Raw genomic sequence first — 22,499 nt, 5'->3', positions numbered from 1 at the left:
AAAAAAAAACGCCAAATCTCGATTTTTTTACTATTGTTAATACATTTTTGATAATTTAATAAACGAAGCTCTTGATAACAAATATCCGGCGACGAAGACAAAGTACAAGTTGCGAATAGAAAAATCCAAAGAATCTCGATCGATTTTGTTGAAAATTATACGGGAAGCATTAAAATATTTGTCGTTTCCTCATTACCGAAATCGATTTTTTAATTTTCCTCCGTTAAATATCCTCGAAAACGTGTTTATCTGTCACAGTCTTGACAGGAAACGAATACAACAAAAGTTTTTATCTGTTTCTGGCCGGATACATTTGTAAGAATATTGAAATACGATGTTAGTCGCGTGCCCGGTCACGAGACTCCCCCGGACATACCGATCGAACGAGTTTAAGTACAACTTCTTGTACCCGGTAATGTTTTTTTTTCTTCTCTCTCTATCTCTCTCTCTTTTTTTTTTCTTTTAAAATTAACTAAATGTCTGTTTAATGCACGTGCGGATGCATTCGAGCAAAGTTTCTACTTCCTGTTATCGATTGATAACAATATTGACAACATTCATTAAAAAATTACGTAAACAATTACGAAATTTAGAAAAGGCTTGTTGGAATATCGAATTTTACATCGAAATCCGATTTTTTCGTGTCGATTCTTCGAAAATGTGAAAAAAAAAACGTTCGGACTTCATCAAAATCCGTATAAAAATAAGGAATTTGGTTGTTTCATCTTATCTACTTCACCCCGTAGATTTTTATGATGGATTTATCGCGTTTTCGAATCTTTCAAAACACCTCTCGAAAATACGTAAGCGCGATCATCGTTAAGCTAATTATTTCGACTGTGCCCCGTAGATATTCGAATATTGACATAATTTTCTCATTTACATCTTATTTACTATCCCCCGTATGAATCCGGAAAAATTATTTTGTTATTTCCAAACTTTCCCTCGTAGAAAAATAGAATAAATCGTTAAATGTTTTTTTATCAAATATCCCTCGTAGATATTCGAATGTTGACATAATTTTCTTATTTACATCTTATTTAGTATCCCCCGTATGAATTCGAAAAAATTTTTTCCTATTTTTTCACCGTCCCCCGTAGATATTCATAATAACAATCGTTATATTGTATTTCCCCCGTAGATATTGGAATGTTTCGTTTTCTATTCTTGCGAACTGTCCCCCGTAGAAATTATGAGCAATAATTTGTTCCTTTCCAATTATCCCTCGTAGATTTTTAAAATAACGAAATTGTCTATTATTTATTTTCGAGTTGTCCCCCGTAACAATCCGAAGAAATCCATCTTCTTTTTAACTACCTCTCGTAGAAGTTTGGAGGTTTTGAATCGCTCAGATTTTTTTTTTCTTTTGAAACTCTCCCCCGTATATACTCATGAAAAAATTTGTTTCCTTTTTTCTTACTCTCCCTCGTAAATATTTTAATTAGTATTTTTTATCGATATCTGTTTTATTTCTCAATGGTCCCCGGTAGAAATTTAAGATGCTTTTTTTGCTTTCCAGCTATACCCCGTAGAAATTCAAGTGAATAGATCTAATTACTATTTTTTTCCCTTTCCAAGTAACCCCCGTAGACGTATGATTAATGAAATCGTTTTTTGTTTCATTTCACATCATCCCTCGTAGAAGATCTATTCAACTATCCCCCGTAGGAATTTAAAGTTATAAAATCGACCATACCTCTCGTGAATATTCGTATTTACCCTCGTATAAACGAAAGAAAATCGTTAATTTTACACAATAATCAATCGTTTCAATTCGTTTCTAACCGTCCCTCGTATAAATTTAATCAAAAAATCGTGTCCAAATCTTCACTCCAGTTATCTCTCGTAAATATTTCTATTCACCCTCGTATAAACGAAAGAAAATCGTTTATTTTACCACGTACACTCGTAAAAACTGAAAACAATCGTTTCGATTCGTTTCTAACCGTCCCTCGTATAAATTTAATCAAAAAATCGTGTCCAAATCTTCTATCCAGTTATCTCTCGTAAATATTTCCATTCACCCTCGTAAAAACGAACGAAAATCGTTTATTTTACCACGTACACTCGTAAAAACTGAAAACAATCGTTTCGATTAATTTCTAACCGTCCCTCGTATAAATTTAATAAATAAATCGAGTTCAAATTTTTATTTTAGCTACCTCTAGTGAATATTTCCATTCACCCTCGTATAAACGAAAGAAAATCGTTTATTTTACCACGTACACTCGTAAAAACTGAAAACAATCGTTTCGATTCGTTTCTAACCGTCCCTCGTATAAATTTAATCAAAAAATCGTGTCAAATCTTCATTCCAGCTACCTCTAGTGAATATTTCCATTCACCCTCGTAAAAACGAACGAAAATCGTTTATTTTACCACGTACACTCGTAAAAACTGAAAACAATCGTTTCGATTCGTTTCTAACCGTCCCTCGTATAAATTTAATCAAAAAATCGTGTCCAAATCTTCATTCCAGTTATCTCTCGTAAATATTTCCATTCACCCTCGTATAAACGAAAGAAAATCGTTTATTTTACCACGTACACTCGTAAAAACTGAAAACAATCGTTTCGATTCGTTTCTAACCATCCCTCGTATAAATTTAATCAAAAAATCGTGTCCAAATCTTCATTCCAGCTATCTCTAGTGAATATTTCCATTCACCCTCGTAAAAACGAACCAAAATCGTTTATTTTACCACGTACACTCGTAAAAACTGAAAACAATCGTTTCGATTCGTTTCTAACCATCCCTCGTATAAATTTAATAAAAAATCGTGTTCAAAGCTTCATTCCAGTTATCTCTCGTAAATATTTCCATTCACCCTCGTAAAAACGAACGAAAATCGTTTATTTTACCACGTACACTCGTAAAAACTGAAAACAATCGTTTCGATTAATTTCTAACCGTCCCTCGTATAAATTTAATAAATAAATCGTGTTCAAATTTTTATTTTAGCTACCTCTAGTGAATATTTCCATTCACCCTCGTATAAACGAAAGAAAATCGTTTATTTTACCACGTACACTCGTAAAAACTGAAAACAATCGTTTCGATTCGTTTCTAACCGTCCCTCGTATAAATTTAATCAAAAAATCGTGTCCAAATCTTCTATCCAGTTATCTCTCGTAAATATTTCCATTCACCCTCGTAAAAACGAACGAAAATCGTTTATTTTACCACGTACACTCGTAAAAACTGAAAACAATCGTTTCGATTAATTTCTAACCGTCCCTCGTATAAATTTAATAAATAAATCGAGTTCAAATTTTTATTTTAGCTACCTCTAGTGAATATTTCCATTCACCCTCGTATAAACGAAAGAAAATCGTTTATTTTACCACGTACACTCGTAAAAACTGAAAACAATCGTTTCGATTCGTTTCTAACCGTCCCTCGTATAAATTTAATCAAAAAATCGTGTCAAATCTTCGTTCCAGCTACCTCTAGTGAATATTTCCATTCACCCTCGCATAAACGAAAGAAAATCGTTTATTTTACCACGTACACTCGTAAAAACTGAAAACAATCGTTTCGATTCGTTTCTAACCGTCCCTCGTATAAATTTAATCAAAAAATCGTGTCCAAATCTTCATTCCAGCTATCTCTAGTGAATATTTCCATTCACCCTCGTAAAAACGAACGAAAATCGTTTATTTTACCACGTACACTCGTAAAAACTGAAAACAATCGTTTCAATTCGTTTCTAACCGTCCCTCGTATAAATTTAATCAAAAAATCGTGTCCAAATCTTCACTCCAGTTATCTCTCGTAAATATTTCCATTCACCCTCGTATAAACGAAAGAAAATCGTTTATTTTACCACGTACACTTGTAAAAACTGAAAACAAGTGTTTCGATTAATTTCTAACCGTCCCTCGTATAAATTTAATCAAAAAATCGTGTCCAAATTTTTATTTTAGCTACCTCTAGTGAATATTTCCATTCACCCTCGTATAAACGAAAGAAAATCGTTTATTTTACCACGTACACTCGTAAAAACTGAAAACAATCGTTTCGATTAATTTCTAACCGTCCCTCGTATAAATTTAATCAAAAAATCGTGTCCAAATTTTTATTTTAGCTACCTCTAGTGAATATTTCCATTCACCCTCGTATAAACGAAAGAAAATCGTTTATTTTACCACGTACACTCGTAAAAACTGAAAACAATCGTTTCGATTCGTTTCTAACCGTCCCTCGTATAAATTTAATCAAAAAATCTCGATGTCTACTTTTTAGCTACTTTTCGTAAACATTTCCATTCACCCCCGTAAAAACAAAAGGGAATCGTCGCCTTTACCACACACCCTCGTAAAAACTGAACCCAATCGTTTCGGTTTAACCTCTAACCGTCCCCCATAGTTATCCACAGCAAATCTCGCGCAAATCTTTCCAATTTCCAATATTACGAACGGCCCCTCGTAAGCGCAATAATAAAAAATTGTGCAACGCGCTTCTTACTCGGAAACCCGAGTACGGCGCGGAACGTTCGAAATAAAAATAGAAAAAAAAGAAAAAAAAATAAATTGGGTGGGCGTTCAAAGACTCCTTGGTTACACAACACCCATTTGTATTATTTTCGCTGATGCCGCTTTTTATCGTATAACGCGATGTCCTGCAGATCTGGCACATGTTTCGCCACGGAGCACTTTTTCAAACGTACGACCCGTTTTTTTTTTTCAAGTAGAAATTTTCTTTTCGTCGTCGATTATAATTTTTTCCGCCTGCATATGCGGGCGTACTTATCGGAATGCCACGGTAACGTGCTCGTTACTTTGATAAGAATTAAATGAGTCGTAGCGTAACTGATGTCTGTAATTTTTGATTTTTCAATTCCGCGTCGAATATAACATTATTACAACCCCCGTATAGGGTAAGAATCGAAACGAGTATCACGCACTTTTTTTTCAAAATTTTCCAAACAATTTCGGCGAAATTATTAAACGATAAACGTAATTTACTGATTTGTCTTCGGGACAATCTGTATAGTACCGCAATAAATAACAGGAAATGTTGTTATCGAAATTGTCTTCCTGTTTTACGGTTTAAGTAAATTATTTCAATAACTTGGGGGGTAAAATTTTAATGTGTGAATGTTTTTATGGAAGTGCTATTGTTTTATTTATATATATAGAGTGATTCATTCTTTACGGGCTTATCGCGAAAAAAAAAATAACGGGAAATGGTTGTACGACTGTGGCACGTTTCGATGTTATTATTATTTTTTTTTTATTCGATTAATTATAAATATTTGTTTGAATTATAAAACAGGGTAATAAGAATGTGCGGTATTCGTTAAATAATAAGAGAAGAAGAAAAAATCGTTAATGTTTTGAAAATATGTTGATATGCATCCTAGATTTGGTTCTGTAATTTTTTTTCTGAAAAAATGTCTAAAATGCTACGAAAGATGACGTTAAAAACAAAATGTCAAGAAGTGTAACTTCAAGTATGATCCAAAAATAATAATTCTGAAGCATTTATGACTTTTGTTTTATAAGTGAAGTAACATGATCTAAATTTGTATTTCTCAAGCATTTATAGCTTCAGACTCGATAAAATCCCAACCTTTCTGGACTAAGAGTATATTAGTTTATTTTTAGCTTGTTTTTTGATTTATAAGTGAAGCAACATAACCCAAATTTATATTTCTGCAGCATTTATAAGTTCAGATTGAAAAAATCGAAAATTTACTCGACAAGTACTTATAAAAAAAACCATTTAGAAAAGTTATATACTTATAAATTCAATTTTCAGCTTATTTTTTGTATTATAAGTGAAGAAGCTTAACCTAAATTTGTATTTCTGCAGCATTTACAAGTTCACATTGAAAAAATCGAAAATTTACTCGACAAGTACTTATAAAAAAAAGATTTAGAAATGTTACATATTTATAAAGTCAATTTGCAGCTTATTTTTTCTATTATAAGTGAAGTAGCTTGACTTAAATTTGTATTTCTGAAGCATTTATAAGTTCAGATTGAAAAAATGGAAAATTTTCTCGACAAATACTTATAAAAAAACGATTTAGAAATGTTATATATTTATAAAGTCAATTTGCAGATTATTTTTTCTATTATAAGTGAAGAATCTTAACCTAAATTTGTATTTCTGAAGCATTTATAAGTTCAGACTGAAAAAATCGAAAATTTACTCGACAATTACCTATAAAAAAAACGATTTAGAAATGTTACATATTTATAAAGTCAATTTGCAGCTCATTTTTTCTATTATAAGTGAAGAATCTTAACCTAAATTTGTATTTCTGAAGCATTTATAAGTTCAGACTGAAAAAATCGAAAATTTACTCGACAATTACCTATAAAAAAAAACGATTTAGAAATGTTACATATTTATAAAGTCAATTTGCAGCTCATTTTTTCTATTATAAGTGAAGTAGCTTGACTTAAATTTGTATTTCTGAAGCATTTATAAGTTCAGGCTGAAAAAATCCGAAATACAAAATACTTCTTTGTTTATAAATTCAATTTCCAGCTTGTTTCTTGTTTTATAAGTTAAGAAAAATGATCTAATTGAAAAAACTCACCTAGAGATATTTCCTCCACTAGGAGAGTTCATTCCGACTCCCGTATAACTTATGTGACTGGTGAGTTGAGTTAATTGAGATCCTTCGATTACTGATTGTTGATCATCCCCGGTATGTATCGTGGAAAGAGTGTAAACTCTTGGTGAACCAGGACTTGGACTTCCGCTATCTTGTGGTGGGGAACCATTGGCGATGGTCGTCGGTCCGAGCTGCAGATAATCGTTGCCATTGGCTTCTAACGGAACCTGTAACAATTATTCCTTCGAAATCCCAACTTATTGTCCTATACTCGTCTCAACTGTCATAAACTGACCTCATGAGGTGGAACCATAATAATTTCGACAAAATCATTGAACAATTTGCCCAATTGGACTAAGAAACCTCCACATGCACGTAAATCGTCTGAGCAGCTTCCTTATTGTCCAATAATCGTTTCAATAGTTATAAAGTGACTCTTCAAGATGAAAAAACAATATTTTCGACGTATTCTTTGAACAAATTGTCCAATTGGACTAAGAAACCTCCTCCAAATAAACGCGAATCGGTTTGATAGCTTCTTTATTATCGTACACTGGTCGCACTATCAAAACCTGACCTCTTAAGGTGGAACCATAATAATTTCGACAAAATAAATGAACAATTTGTCCAATTGGACTAAGGATCCTTCTCCAAACCAACGTAAATCGTCTTGGTAGCTTCCTTATTGTCCAATAATCGTTCCAATAGTTATAAAGTGACTCTTCAAGATGAAAAAACAATATTTTCGACGTATTCTTTGAACAAATTGTCCAATTGGACTAAGAAACCTCCTCCAAATAAACGCGAATCGGTTTGATAGCTTCTTTATTATCGTACACTGGTCGCACTATCAAAACCTGACCTCTTAAGGTGGAACCATAATAATTTCGACAAAATAAATGAACAATTTGTCCAATTGGACTAAGGATCCTTCTCCAAACCAACGTAAATCGTCTTGGTAGCTTCCTTATTGTCCAATAATCGTTCCAATAGTTATAAAGTGACTATTCAAGATGAAAACATAAGATTTTCGACGTATTAGTTGAACAAATTGTTCAATTGGACTAAGAAACCTCCTCCAAATGAACGCGAAACGGTTTGATAGCTTCTTTATTGACGTATACTGGCCCCAACTATCAAAACCTGACCCCTTGAGGTGGAACCATAATAATTTCGACAAAATAAATGAACAATTTGTCCAATTGGACTAAGGATCCTTCTCCAAACCAACGTAAATCGTCTTGGTAGCTTCCTTATTGTCCAATAATCGTTCCAATAGTTATAAAGTGACTCTTCAAGATGAAAAAACAATATTTTCGACGTATTCTTTGAACAAATTGTCCAATTGGACTAAGAAACCTCCTCCAAATAAACGCGAATCGGTTTAATAGCTTCTTTATTATCGTACACTGGTCGCACTATCAAAACCTGACCTCTTAAGGTGGAACCATAATAATTTCGACAAAATAAATGAACAATTTGTCCAATTGGACTAAGGATCCTTCTCCAAACCAACGTAAATCGTCTTGGTAGCTTCCTTATTGTCCAATAATCGTTCCAATAGTTATAAAGTGACTATTCAAGATGAAAACATAAGATTTTCGACGTATTAGTTGAACAAATTGTTCAATTGGACTAAGAAACCTCCTCCAAATGAACGCGAATCGGTTTAATAGCTTCTTTATTATCGTACACTGGTCGCACTATCAAAACCTGACCTCTTAAGGTGGAACCATAATAATTTCGACAAAATAAATGAACAATTTGTCCAATTGGACTAAGGATCCTTCTCCAAACCAACGTAAATCGTCTTGGTAGCTTCCTTATTGTCCAATAATCGTTCCAATAGTTATAAAGTGACTATTCAAGATGAAAACATAAGATTTTCGACGTATTAGTTGAACAAATTGTTCAATTGGACTAAGAAACCTCCTCCAAATGAACGCGAAACGGTTTGATAGCTTCTTTATTGACGTATACTGGCCCCAACTATCAAAACCTGACCCCTTGAGGTGGAACCATAATAATTTCGACAAAATAAATGAACAATTTGTCCAATTGGACTAACGAACCTCCTACAAACCAACGTAAATCGTCTGGGCAGCTTCCTTATTGTCCAATAATCGTTCCAATAGTTACAAAGTGACTATTCAAGATGAAAACATAAGATTTTCGACGTATTAGTTGAACAAATTGTTCAATTGGACTAAGAAACCTCCTCCAAATGAACGCGAAACGGTTTGATAGCTTCTTTATTGACGTATACTGGCCCCAACTATCAATACCTGCCCACTTGAAGTGGAACCATAATAATTTCGACAAAATAATTGAACAATTTGTCCAATTGGACTAACGAACCTCCTACAAACCAACGTAAATCGTCTGGGCAGCTTCCTTATTGTCCAATAATCGTTCGAATAGTTATAAAGTGACTATTCAAGATGAAAACATAAGATTTTCGACGTATTAGTTGAACAAATTGTTCAATTGGACTAAGAAACCTCCTCCAAATGAACGCGAAACGGTTTGATAGCTTCTTTATTATCGTAAACTGGTCCCAACTATCATAATCTGACCCCTTATGGTGAACAAATGCGATTTTCAACCTACTCATAAAACAAATTGTCCAATTGGACTAAGAAACCTCCTCCAAATGTACCCGAAACGTTTTGGTAGCTTTCTTATTATCCTATACTCGTCCCAACTATCATAACCAAACGCACATATTGACATTGACATAAATATTGAACAAATTGTCCAATTGTACTAAAAAACGTTCCAAATCAAGTCCCATGTTTTTTTAAATCAACCCGTCACCATTAAATCGCCCCAATATTCAAACACCGTCTTCCCATAATTAAAAAACGACCTACCAATCAAAAAAAACCACATAAAACACCGTAATCGTGTACGAAATTTCGCGAATCCCCCTCGTAACACACTTTCCCCTAATACCCACAAATTTATCACCAATCAATTCCAATTTCGGATAATACTCACCTCTAAAGTGAACGGCATATACCTTCCGTCTGTTCGGACGAGAGCCTGATAATTATCGGGTTCCACCTCCGTATACGCGAGGCATTCCATGGGAGTGGCGGCTCTCGAATGGGGCGAAGGCTCCGCCCCGTCATTTTGTGAGGCGGGACTGTATTGTTGTTGCCTGGTTTCTTCCCCGTATGCACCTACAATCACACCGGCGTATTGTGAGTTGTCTAAATAGTGGAGATTATCGATCGTCGGTATACCGGGGGAATCGAATTAATTACTCGTTACGAGGTTATCGGCGAAAGTTTAGAAAGGTCGTATTAATAAATATAAACGAACGAAATTCGTAACGAAATACGTGGTTGGTGATAAAATTGATTTTTTATGAAAATAAATGTCAAATGTGGAGATTTTTTTTTGAGGCAAATATATTTGGAAATTTAGTGTTGTTATAGGATAAGGTGGATTTGGATATGAAGATATTTATTACGATATAAAAATATGGAATTATTGATTATATACAGAGTGATATTAATAATAATCGAACTTTGGAATGTGGTCTTTAAAATATATGAAAAAGAATTTTCCAGTTTTTCCTCGTTCCAATCAAATTTTTCTGATTCAAACCCCAATTTTTACAATTAAATCCTTTTCGAAGGATAATTGATCTAATATTTTCCCTTAACCACTTTTCCTATATAAAAATCATCCTGAGCATCATTTTTTAACCTATTTAAGGATTTAACCAGGAATAATGATCCTGGAATGCATTTTTGTTTGAAAAACTACTCGTTTTGGTGGAAAATTGTTTGAAAATCATTAATTTTCGTCTGTTTTCATTATTTTTTGTATATTTTTCTCTCTTTTTTCGTTTTTCATCATTTTTTCAAATTTAAAAGTGAAATAATTGAAATTTTCTTTGTTTCATTCAATTTTTTCAACTTGTATCCTAATTTTTTGGTTAAGGTCCTTTTTGACCTATCTCTTATGGATTATTGTTGTTTAACGATGTTTTTGGAGTATTTTCACTATTTTTTTCAATCTTGCAGTGAAATTTTTGAGAACTTCATCGTTTTATTCAATTTTTTTTATTTGAACCCTAATTTTTTATTTAAGGTCCTTTCTGAACGATCTTTTATGGATTATTGGACGATAATTGTTGTTTAACGATGTTTTTGGAGTATTTTCACTATTTTTTTCAATCTTGCAGTGAAATTTTTGAGAACTTCATCGTTTTATTCAATTTTTTTGATTTGAACCCTAATTTTTTATTTAAGGTCCTTTCTGAACGATCTTTTATGGATTATTGGATGATAATTGTTGTTTAACGATGTTTTTGGAGTATTTTCACTATTTTTTTCAATCTTGCAGTGAAATTTTTGAGAACTTCATCGTTTTATTCAATTTTTTTGATTTGAACCCTAATTTTTTATTTAAGGTCCTTTCTGAACGATCTTTTATGGATTATTGGATGATAATTGTTGTTTAACGATGTTTTTGGAGTATTTTCACTATTTTTTTCAATCTTGCAGTGAAATTTTTGAGAACTTCATCGTTTTATTCAATTTTTTTGATTTGAACCCTAATTTTTTATTTAAGGTCCTTTCTGAACGATCTTTTATGGATTATTGGATGATAATTGTTGTTTAACGATGTTTTTGGAGTATTTTCACTATTTTTTTCAATCTTGCAGTGAAATTTTTGAGAACTTCATCGTTTTATTCAATTTTTTTGATTTGAACCCTAATTTTTTATTTAAGGTCCTTTCTGAACGATCTTTTATGGATTATTGGATGATAATTGTTGTTTAACGATGTTTTTGGAGTATTTTCACTATTTTTTTCAATCTTGCAGTGAAATTTTTGAGATCTTCATCGTTTTATTCAATTTTTTTGATTTGAACCCTAATTTTTTATTTAAGGTCCTTTCTGAACGATCTTTTATGGATTATTGGATGATAATTGTTGTTTAACGATGTTTTTGGAGTATTTTCACTATTTTTTTCAATCTTGCAGTGAAATTTTTGAGAACTTCATCGTTTTATTCAATTTTTTTGATTTGAACCCTAATTTTTTATTTAAGGTCCTTTCTGAACGATCTTTTATGGATTATTGGACGATAATTGTTGTTTAACGATGTTTTTGGAGTATTTTCACTATTTTTTTCAATCTTGCAGTGAAATTTTTGAGAACTTCATCGTTTTATTCAATTTTTTTGATTTGAACCCTAATTTTTTATTTAAGGTCCTTTCTGAACGATCTTTTATGGATTATTGGACGATAATTGTTGTTTAACGATGTTTTTGGAGTATTTTCACTATTTTTTTCAATCTTGCAGTGAAATTTTTGAGAACTTCATCGTTTTATTCAATTTTTTTGATTTGAACCCTAATTTTTTATTTAAGGTCCTTTCTGAACGATCTTTTATGGATTATTGGATGATAATTGTTGTTTAACGATGTTTTTGGAGTATTTTCACTATTTTTTTCAATCTTGCAGTGAAATTTTTGAGATCTTCATCGTTTTATTCAATTTTTTTGATTTGAACCCTAATTTTTTATTTAAGGTCCTTTCTGAACGATCTTTTATGGATTATTGGATGATAATTGTTGTTTAACGATGTTTTTGGAGTATTTTCACTATTTTTTTCAATCTTGCAGTGAAATTTTTGAGAACTTCATCGTTTTATTCAATTTTTTTGATTTGAACCCTAATTTTTTATTTAAGGTCCTTTCTGAACGATCTTTTATGGATTATTGGACGATAATTGTTGTTTAACGATGTTTTTGGAGTATTTTCACTATTTTTTTCAATCTTGCAGTGAAATTTTTGAGAACTTCATCGTTTTATTCAATTTTTTTGATTTGAACCCTAATTTTTTATTTAAGGTCCTTTCTGAACGATCTTTTATGGATTATTGGACGATAATTGTTGTTTAACGATGTTTTTGGAGTATTTTCACTATTTTTTTCAATCTTGCAGTGAAATTTTTGAGAACTTCATCGTTTTATTCAATTTTTTTGATTTGAACCCTAATTTTTTATTTAAGGTCCTTTCTGAACGATCTTTTATGGATTATTGGATGATTATTGTTGTTTAACGATGTTTTTGGAGTATTTTCACTATTTTTTTCAAATTTTGCAGTGAAATTTTTGAGAACTTCATCGTTTTATTCAATTTTTTTGATTTGAACCCTAATTTTTTATTTAAGGTCCTTTCTGAACGATCTTTTATGGATTATTGGACGATAATTGTTGTTTAACGATGTTTTTGGAGTATTTTCACTATTTTTTTCAATCTTGCAGTGAAATTTTTGAGAACTTCATCGTTTTATTCAATTTTTTTGATTTGAACCCTAATTTTTTATTTAAGGTCCTTTCTGAACGATCTTTTATGGATTATTGGATGATAATTGTTGTTTAACGATGTTTTTGGAGTATTTTCACTATTTTTTTCAATCTTGCAGTGAAATTTTTGAGATCTTCATCGTTTTATTCAATTTTTTTTATTTGAACCCTAATTTTTTATTTAAGGTCCTTTCTGAACGATCTTTTATGGATTATTGGACGATAATTGTTGTTTAACGATGTTTTTGGAGTATTTTCACTATTTTTTTCAATCTTGCAGTGAAATTTTTGAGATCTTCATCGTTTTATTCAATTTTTTTTATTTGAACCCTAATTTTTTATTTAAGGTCCTTTCTGAACGATCTTTTATGGATTATTGGACGATAATTGTTGTTTAACGATGTTTTTGGAGTATTTTCACTATTTTTTTCAATCTTGCAGTGAAATTTTTGAGATCTTCATCGTTTTATTCAATTTTTTTTATTTGAACCCTAATTTTTTATTTAAGGTCCTTTCTGAACGATCTTTTATGGATTATTGGACGATAATTGTTGTTTAACGATGTTTTTGGAGTATTTTCACTATTTTTTTCAAATCTTGCAGTGAAATTTTTGAGAACTTCATCGTTTTATTCAATTTTTTTGATTTGAACCCTAATTTTTTATTTAAGGTCCTTTCTGAACGATCTTTTATGGATTATTGGATGATAATTGTTGTTTAACGATGTTTTTGGAGTATTTTCACTATTTTTTTCAATCTTGCAGTGAAATTTTTGAGATCTTCATCGTTTTATTCAATTTTTTTTATTTGAACCCTAATTTTTTATTTAAGGTCCTTTGTGAACGATCTTTTATGGATTATTGGATGATAATTGTTGTTTAACGATGTTTTTGGAGTATTTTCACTATTTTTTTCAATCTTGCAGTGAAATTTTTGAGAACTTCATCGTTTTATTCAATTTTTTTGATTTGAACCCTAATTTTTTATTTAAGGTCCTTTCTGAACGATCTTTTATGGATTATTGGATGATAATTGTTGTTTAACGATGTTTTTGGAGTATTTTCACTATTTTTTTCAAATCTTGCAGTGAAATTTTTGAGAACTTCATCGTTTTATTCAATTTTTTTGATTTGAACCCTAATTTTTTATTTAAGGTCCTTTCTGAACGATCTTTTATGGATTATTGGACGATAATTGTTGTTTAACGATGTTTTTGGAGTATTTTCACTATTTTTTTCAATCTTGCAGTGAAATTTTTGAGATCTTCATCGTTTTATTTAATTTTTTTTATTTGAACCCTAATTTTTTATTTAAGGTCCTTTCTGAACGATCTTTTATGGATTATTAGACGATAATTGTTGTTTAACGATGTTTTTGGAGTATTTTCACTATTTTTTTCAATCTTGCAGTGAAATTTTTGAGAACTTCATCGTTTTATTCAATTTTTTTGATTTGAACCCTAATTTTTTATTCAAGGTCCTTTCTGAACGATCTTTTATGGATTATTGGACGATAATTGTTGTTTAACGATGTTTTTGGAGTATTTTCACTATTTTTTTCAATCTTGCAGTGAAATTTTTGAGAACTTCATCGTTTTATTCAATTTTTTTGATTTGAACCCTAATTTTTTATTTAAGGTCCTTTCTGAACGATCTTTTATGGATTATTGGATGATAATTGTTGTTTAACGATGTTTTTGGAGTATTTTCACTATTTTTTTCAATCTTGCAGTGAAATTTTTGATAACTTCATCGTTTTATTCAATTTTTTTGATTTGAACCCTAATTTTTTATTTAAGGTCCTTTCTGAACGATCTTTTATGGATTATTGGATGATAATTGTTGTTTAACGATGTTTTTGGAGTATTTTCACTATTTTTTTTTCAATCTTGCAGTGAAATTTTTGAGATTTTTTTGTATTTCTGGATTTATATATACAAGGTGATTAAATATTGAATTTATTTTCTTGTGTATTTCTTAGTACACTAATTTCAATGCGATTCAATGAATCATTAGTAAAAAAATGCTGTTATCTTATCTATTATATCGAAAATAAGCTATGAAAGTATCACCAGTACAGGATCTAGGACGAAAACGAAATTTTTGACATTTTCCTTTTTCGAAATATCGATTTCGGAAAATTTACTGACAGATATGAAAAAGAAAATATCAAAAAACGTATTTTCTATGATATTTTCGTGTTATATTTCATATTATACGGGGACGGTACGCAACTATATTTGTCTAACCAGCTTTCTTCAATCCAAATAAAAATTTTTGGTAAAGAACGGTTCGAATTACCAACAAAAAAAAAATAATTTAAACGTATAATTTATTTCCGAAACGAATATCGTTCCCATTAGGCCACCGAGCTTATTTTAATGTGCGTAGGGTTGAGTGACGAAAGGTTAAGGGTCGAAATGCGTATTAAGTACTTAATCGGTTTTTTGAGTGATTTAAAAACTAAACGACGCTTATATAAAGACGTTAAAAATTTTTAATTTACGATTTATATATATATACAAACTGTATATACAGTGTGTTGAAAAAAAATATCAATCATAATAATTTTGTTTCGTTTTTTCCAATTTTATATAGAAAAAAATAATTTTATTGATATAAACCGAATCTACGAGCTCTAAATGTTTGGTTCTTCGCAGCCCATCGATCATGGAATGAGAATATACCAGGGGCAGTTGATAATTTTCATATTTTTATATTTTTTTTTCGAAATTTGTTGATAATAATAATTTTTGTGAACGTTTTCAGTGTTTTTTTTTGTACCAAACGCTAGTAAATCGTACAAAAATGTTCGGAATTCAATCGGGATTGTATTAAAAAAATTTATAATTATCTTAAGAAATTCTGAATACGGATCTGTCCGCGGAAATATTAATATTGAAATAATACTGGAAAATTTATAGTTTCAAGTAAGTAGAACATAAAATTTCGAATAACAAAACGTATTTACGTCGATGTTAAAGTGTATATACGAGGAAATTCGAAGATTCCTTTCCATATAATTAAATATTTAATGTAATTAAAGAACGGGGAAAATGTTGAAAAAAAAAATGAAAATATACGAAAATTGATGAATTTTGAACAATTTAAATCCTTGAATTGATTAAGAGATAATTTTTATATAAAAAAAGGTGGTTAGGAAGGAAAATGTCCAGTCAATTATCCTTTGAAAAAGACCTTCAAATAAATTTGATTGTAACGATAAGAATTTAAAAAAATGCAATGTAAATTTGAAAAAAATTATGTAAATTGATCATTCAGGACTCATATTCAGTTGTTTACCGATAAAGGATCCTTTAAAAAGGACTTAAACCAAAAATTTAGGGTCTAAATCCAAAAAAATTTGGTAAGGCGATGGAAATTGCAAAAATTTCTCTGCAAAACTTGAAAAAATACTGGAAATTGATGACTCAAAACAATTTTTCAGCTGATTATCAATAAAGGATCTTTTAAAAAGGACATAAACCAAAAAATTAAAGTCCAAATCAGAAAAATTGAACAAAACGATGAAAATTTTTCGAAAATTTCACTGCAAAATTTACAAAAATAGTGAAAACTAATTATTCAAGATCCCAAAAAATTTGCGTGAAAATTAAAATAATTGATAAAAACGAAGAAAAATCCAAAAATTTCACTTCAAAATTTGAAAAAAACAACCAAAATACACAAAATTCAATCATTCAACAACAATTTCAAGCCAATTGTCAATGGAAGATCCTTTGAAAAGGATTCAAATCAAAAAATTTGCGTGAAAATTAAAATAAGTGATGAAAACGAAGAAAAATCAAAAAATTTCACTTCAAAATTTGAAAAAACAACCAAAATACACAAAATTCAATCATTCAACAACAATTTCAAGCCAATTGTCAATGGAAGATCCTTTGAAAAGGATTCAAATCAAAAAATTTGCGTGAAAATTAAAATAATTGATAAAAACGAAGAAAAATCCAAAAATTTCACTTCAAAATTTGAAAAAACAACCAAAATACACAAAATTCGATCATTCAACAACAATTTCAAGCCAATTGTCAATGGAAGATCCTTTGAAAAGGATTCAAATCAAAAAATTTGCGTGAAAATTAAAATAATTGATAAAAACGAAGAAAAATCCAAAAATTTCACTTCAAAATTTGAAAAAACAACCAAAATACACAAAATTCGATCATTCAACAACAATTTCAAGCCAATTGTCAATGGAAGATCCTTTGAAAAGGATTCAAATCAAAAAATTTGCGTGAAAATTAAAATAAGTGATGAAAACGAAGAAAAATCAAAAAATTTCACCTCAAAATTTGAAAAAACAATCAAAATACACAAAATTCAATCATTCAACAACAATTTCAAGCCAATTGTCAATGGAAGATACTTTGAAAAGGATTCAAATCAAAAAATTTGCGTGAAAATTAAAATAAGTGATGAAAACGAAGAAAAATCAAAAAATTTCACTTCAAAATTTGAAAAAACAATCAAAATACACAAAATTCAATCATTCAACAACAATTTCAAGCCAATTATCAATGGAAGATCCTTTAAAAAGGATTCAAATCAAAAAATTTGCGTGAAAATTAAAATAAGTGATGAAAACGAAGAAGAATCAAAAAATTTCACTTCAATATTTGAAAAAACAATCAAAATACACAAAATTCAATCATTCAACAACAATTTCAAGCCAATTATCAATGCAAGATCCTTTAAAAAGGATTCAAATCAAAAAATTTGCGTGAAAATTAAAATAAGTGATGAAAACGAAGAAAAATCCAAAAATTTCACTTCAAAATTTGAAAAAACAATCAAAATACACAAAATTCAATCATTCAACAACAATTTCAAGCCAATTATCAATGCAAGATCCTTTAAAAAGGATTCAAATCAAAAAATTTGCGTGAAAATTAAAATAAGTGATGAAAACGAAGAAAAATCCAGAAATTTCACTTCAAAATTTGAAAAAACAATCAAAATACACAAAATTCAATCATTCAACAACAATTTTAAGCCAATTATCAATGGAAGATCCTTTAAAAAGGATTCAAATCAAAAAATTTGCGTGAAAATTAAAATAAGTGATGAAAACGAAGAAAAATCAAAAAATTTCACTTCAAAATTTGAAAAAACAATCAAAATACACAAAATTCAATCATTCAACAACAATTTCAAGCCAATTATCAATGCAAGATCCTTTAAAAAGGATTCAAATCAAAAAATTTGCGTGAAAATTAAAATAAGTGATGAAAACGAAGAAAAATCCAAAAATTTCACTTCAAAATTTGGAAAAACAATCAAAATACACACAATTCAATCATTCAACAACAATTTCAAGCCAATTATCAATGAAAGATCTTTGAAAAGGATTCAAATCAAAAAATTTGCGTGAAAATTAAAATAAGTGATGAAAACGAAGAAAAATCCAAAAATTTCACTTCAAAATTTGAAAAAACAATCAAAATACACACAATTCGATCATTCAACAACAATTTCAAGCCAATTATCAATGAAAGATCCTTTAAAAAGGATTCAAATCAAAAAATTTGCGTGAAAATTAAAATAAGTGATGAAAACGAAGAAAAATCCAAAAATTTCACTTCAAAATTTGAAAAAACAATCAAAATACACAAAATTCAATCATTCAACAACAATTTCAAGCCAATTATCAATGCAAGATCCTTTAAAGAGGATTCAAATCAAAAAATTTGCGTGAAAATTAAAATAAAAGATGAAAACGAAGAAAAATCCAAAAATTCCACTTCAAAATTTGAAAAAACAATCAAAATACACACAATTCGATCATTCAACAACAATTTCAAGCCAATTATCAATGGAAGATCCTTTGAAAAGGATTCAAATCAAAAAATTTGTGTGAAAATTAAAATAAGTGATGAAAACGAAGAAAAATCAAAAAATTTCACTTCAAAATTTGAAAAAACAATCAAAATACACAAAATTCAATCATTCAACAACAATTTCAAGCCAATTATCAATGGAAGATCCTTTGAAAAGGATTCAAATCAAAAAATTTGCGTGAAAATTAAAATAAGTGATGAAAACGAAGAAAAATCCAAAAATTTCACTTCAAAATTTGAAAAAACAATCAAAATACACAAAATTCAATCATTCAACAACAATTTCAAGCCAATTATCAATGCAAGATCCTTTAAAAAGGATTCAAATCAAAAAATTTGCGTGAAAATTAAAATAAGTGATGAAAACGAAGAAAAATCCAAAAATTTCACTTCAAAATTTGAAAAAACAATCAAAATACACAAAATTCAATCATTCAACAACAATTTCAAGCCAATTATCAATGGAAGATCCTTTGAAAAGGATTCAAATCAAAAAATTTGTGTGAAAATTAAAATAAGTGATGAAAACGAAGAAAAATCAAAAAATTTCACTTCAAAATTTGAAAAAACAATCAAAATACACAAAATTCAATCATTCAACAACAATTTCAAGCCAATTATCAATGGAAGATCCTTTGAAAAGGATTCAAATCAAAAAATTTGCGTGAAAATTAAAATAAGTGATGAAAACGAAGAAAAATCCAAAAATTTCACTTCAAAATTTGAAAAAAACAATCAAAATACACAAAATTCAATCATTCAACAACAATTTCAAGCCAATTATCAATGCAAGATCCTTTAAAAAGGATTCAAATCAAAAAATTTGCGTGAAAATTAAAATAAGTGATGAAAACGAAGAAAAATCCAAAAATTTCACTTCAAAATTTGAAAAAAACAATCAAAATACACAAAATTCAATCATTCAACAACAATTTCAAGCCAATTATCAATGGAAGATCCTTTGAAAAGGATTCAAATCAAAAAATTTGCGTGAAAATTAAAATAAGTGATGAAAACGAAGAAAAATCCAAAAATTTCACTTCAAAATTTGAAAAAACAATCAAAATACACAAAATTCAATCATTCAACAACAATTTCAAGCCAATTATCAATAAAAGATCGAATTTGAAAATCCAGTTACAAGGTGAAACTAATAAAATTATTACTAATATTATCACGACGTTATATAACATCAAAAATGATTTTTTTTGTATAAACTACTAATCTAAAAAGCACATTTTAAACTTCAAAAATATGAAAAAATAATAAACGCAACATTCAATACTCTGTCAAGTTTATTTTATCAAATTTTAAATTGATTATCTATTATATATAATAACACCCCCTGTATACCCGCCTATGGAATCTTTTTCTATTCTATAACGTCATTTTTTGATAATAATTTTCATTCAAAACACGGTAATTGTAAAAGAAAATTCGAGAAATATACAAAATCGAAGCAACTAACTTTTAAATACAATCCACTAACCAAATCAATTCGACCACACCCCGTATACATTATTTCGATTTTTTTTTCCAAATATCCCGAAAAACTCCATGAGAAACGGATTCTTTCGACTTATGGTTTCGTCTGATAAACTTTTGGCATTCGTGTAAATAATTGTTTATTGCGATAAGGATCAAGATAAAAACGACAAACACAAATCCATATTATCCTGCCTAGCAGGCAGCGGACTTCCTGGACTCGATAAGAATTTTATTTTTCTCTCTCTTTTTGTTTTTTTTTTTTCACGGCGTCCGACACCCGAATCGAAAAAATCCGTTATTAGAAAAACAACCAACTTTCTTATTTTATACAACACCTCGTATATTATACGGGTATATCCGAATTATTTATATACCGGGTGGGCAATTGTATATCGAAGTTTCAGTTTATAAGAAAAGTAGCCACGAGAAACTCGTATTTTCGAAATCGTAAGGGCGTTTTGGAAATATAAAATTAAAAAAACAAAATTTTACAAAATCCACCAAAATTAACTCGTTATACGGGGTGTTACGGGATTTTATGTAAAAAATAAGTGAGTGGGGACGGTATAAATATTTTTCTTATTGAAGATGGTTCCAGAAGTAACTGATTTGACCTAGAGATGGCGGTAGTCGCGTTAGAAAGTACAGCTTATGTTTCAATTTTGAAAACTCCACGTTAGTATTTATTTATGAACGTTTTGAGTGAATTGCTCAACCAATACGAGGTCTGGTTATTAAATAACGAGATTTCACGCCTAGAGGGCGCCCTAGACGGATGGGGTACGATGAAACTCGCCATAAAGAGACATTCTGATGAAAATTATCATAAATTGTTATTTTTCGTTGAAAATAATTGTTCAAACACCACCAAATGAAGGGTATTTAGGGAAAAGAGCATTAGATGTTGATACCACGACTAGTTTACGCGAATAACAACTGAATTTTATTGTTAAATTAGAAAAGTTTCAATAAATAATTACGATTTATGATAATTTTCATCAGAATGTTTCTTTATGGCGAATTAAATAAAAATCTACATATCTCCTAAACCATAAACTCAATCGAGTTATACAAAGAATAACTTTTTGTTAAAAAACGATCGAAAAATTCATTTTGGCTATCTTTACATTATACAGGTTGTCCCAGTAGAAGTTACGGTTTGTTAACCATCGGGCTTGAACCGCCCCTGAATTTTAAATAGTAGCATAGAATTATTTAATCAAAAACACTAAATTGACATACGTTATCAACCAGATCCTTTAAAAAGGATTCAAATAAAAAAAATTGCGTGAAAATTAAAATAATTGATGAAAAGGAAAAAAAATCCAAAAATTTCACTTCAAAATTTGGAAAAACAATCAAAATACACACAATTCAATCATTCAACAACAATTTCAAGCCAATTATCAATGAAAGATCCTTTGAAAAGGATTCAAATCAAAAAATTTGCGTGAAAATTAAAATAAGTGATGAAAACGAAGAAAAATCCAAAAATTTCACTTCAAAATTTGAAAAAACAATCAAAATACACACAATTCGATCATTCAACAACAATTTCAAGCCAATTATCAATGAAAGATCCTTTAAAAAGGATTCAAATCAAAAAATTTGCGTGAAAATTAAAATAAGTGATGAAAACGAAGAAAAATCCAAAAATTCCACTTCAAAATTTGAAAAAACAATCAAAATACACACAATTCGATCATTCAACAACAATTTCAAGCCAATTATCAATGAAAGATCCTTTAAAGAGGATTCAAATCAAAAAATTTGCGTGAAAATTAAAATAAGTGATGAAAACGAAGAAAAATCCAAAAATTCCACTTCAAAATTTGAAAAAACAATCAAAATACACACAATTCGATCATTCAACAACAATTTCAAGCCAATTATCAATGAAAGATCCTTTGAAAAGGATTCAAATCAAAAAATTTGCGTGAAGATTAAAATAATTGATAAAAAGGAAAAAAAATCCAAAAATTTCACTTCAAAATTTGAAAAAACCATCAAAATACACACAATTCAATCATTCAACAACAATTTCAAGCCAATTATCAATGAAAGATCCTTTGAAAAGGATTCAAATTAAAAAAATTTGCGTGAAAATTAAAATAATTGATGAAAACGAAGAAAAATCCAAAAATTTTACTTCAAAATTTGAAAAAACAACCAAAATACACACAATTCGATCATTCAACAACAATTTCAAGCCAATTATCAATGAAAGATCCTTTGAAAAGGATTCAAAT

The 22,499-nt window shown here is 29.5% G+C and overlaps 1 protein-coding gene across 3 annotated transcripts in view; it reads right to left on the bottom strand.

Moving 5' to 3' along the window:
- The window catches only part of LOC130443150 (transcription factor GATA-4-like), an 83,956-nt gene that overhangs the window by 37,638 nt on the left and 23,819 nt on the right, over positions 1-22,499 (bottom strand). For all 3 annotated transcript variants that reach the window (XM_056777647.1, XM_056777648.1, XM_056777649.1), the window contains exons 2-3: positions 9,572-9,756; positions 6,554-6,798 (exon numbers count right to left, since the gene is read on the bottom strand). In XM_056777647.1, coding sequence (XP_056633625.1) covers positions 6,554-6,798; positions 9,572-9,756 — 430 coding nt within the window. The remainder of the gene's footprint in view (positions 1-6,553; positions 6,799-9,571; positions 9,757-22,499) is intronic.

Source organism: Diorhabda sublineata, chromosome 4 (assembly GCF_026230105.1).
Source record: "Diorhabda sublineata isolate icDioSubl1.1 chromosome 4, icDioSubl1.1, whole genome shotgun sequence".
Taxonomy (NCBI): Eukaryota; Metazoa; Arthropoda; class Insecta; order Coleoptera; family Chrysomelidae; genus Diorhabda; species Diorhabda sublineata.
Note: the sequence above shows the minus strand (reverse complement) of the source record. Positions and strands in the feature narration are given on the sequence as shown.